Here is a 1,189-nt window from a genome sequence, read left to right on the forward strand (position 1 = left end):
TATGACTTAGTTGAAGTATTATATCGAGAATAAAAGTTTTCAACAAAACTTTTAAACTTAGCTAGAACATAAATGATAAAAAAAATTAATATACTTATATACCATCTTATTGAATGCGTGTTAATAAAAATAAAAAATTATCTGTATATCACTATATCGTAAAGAATTATAATATTATGCATTATGATATATAAGTATGATGTTGGGATTGAGATAATGGATGGCAAGTGAAGAGGGTCACATCTGCACGTGGTTGCTGATTCCTATAGTTAATAAACTAGACTGCAAATAAAATTTCCCACTAAAACCGTTGAGTCTTTCACCACCTAGCTGTTGCTAGCTGTCTTTAACTCTAATCCTCTTCCCCCATGTGACCCACCTCTCTGTCTCCCAAAAAACCTCTCTCAACACCAAGCATATTCATACATTAACATTAACATTATACCCCCCTTCAAAATCTAAGCAAACATAAAATAGTGGGAATATAACCTTTAGCTTAGCTTAGCTTATAGTATTATTGTATGGAGCATCAGCATACGAATATGAATAAAAACACCCACACTACCCATCATCATGAGTTTGTGCATATGACACAATAATCCCCATTGCCTCATCATCATCATCATCCCTTTAATATCTCTTTCTCTCTCTCTCTTCACTCTCTCCCACACACACACACCCACAAAGATACATAACTGGTTTTTGAGAGCCCCAAGAACTAACAAGATTTGCGGTTGTGTTGAGTACTAGTCGTGTTATTAATTAGTTAGTTAGGTTTGTTGGGATCATTGTTCTTTCTCTTTCCATTTTCCCAACAGACTAACACACAAACACAAACACAAACAAACTCCATTGACACGTTAACACAAACACCTAGAAGCTAAGCTAAACACATATAACAGTATACATACAGAAAAACAGTCAAATGGCACAGTTGCCTCCTAAAATACCAATAATACCCCAGAATTGGACGCCTTTTCACCTCCAAAGGGCACCACAACCACTATCAAATTCCACAATGTCAAGTTTCATCCCAAATTCAAATGCAACGGCAACGTCTAATAACAATTCTGCATCTTCAGTTCAACCACAGCAATTGTTGTCGTCATCGACAACGTCTTGGGTTGACGAGTTCCTCGACTTCTCGTCATCGCGGCGGGGCGCGCACCGCCGCTCCGCAAGCGACTCC

The 1,189-nt window shown here is 37.6% G+C and overlaps 1 protein-coding gene across 1 annotated transcript in view; it reads left to right on the plus strand.

The window, feature by feature from the left end:
• Positions 262 to 1,189, plus strand: part of LOC107610805 (basic leucine zipper 34) — a 4,100-nt gene continuing 3,172 nt past the window's right edge. Inside the window, exon 1 of the mRNA XM_016312805.2 lies at positions 262 to 1,189. Within this exon, the coding sequence (XP_016168291.1) occupies positions 926 to 1,189 (264 nt within the window). The 5' untranslated portion in view covers positions 262 to 925.

This window comes from Arachis ipaensis, chromosome B08 (genome assembly GCF_000816755.2).
Source record: "Arachis ipaensis cultivar K30076 chromosome B08, Araip1.1, whole genome shotgun sequence".
NCBI classification, from domain to species: Eukaryota; Viridiplantae; Streptophyta; class Magnoliopsida; order Fabales; family Fabaceae; genus Arachis; species Arachis ipaensis.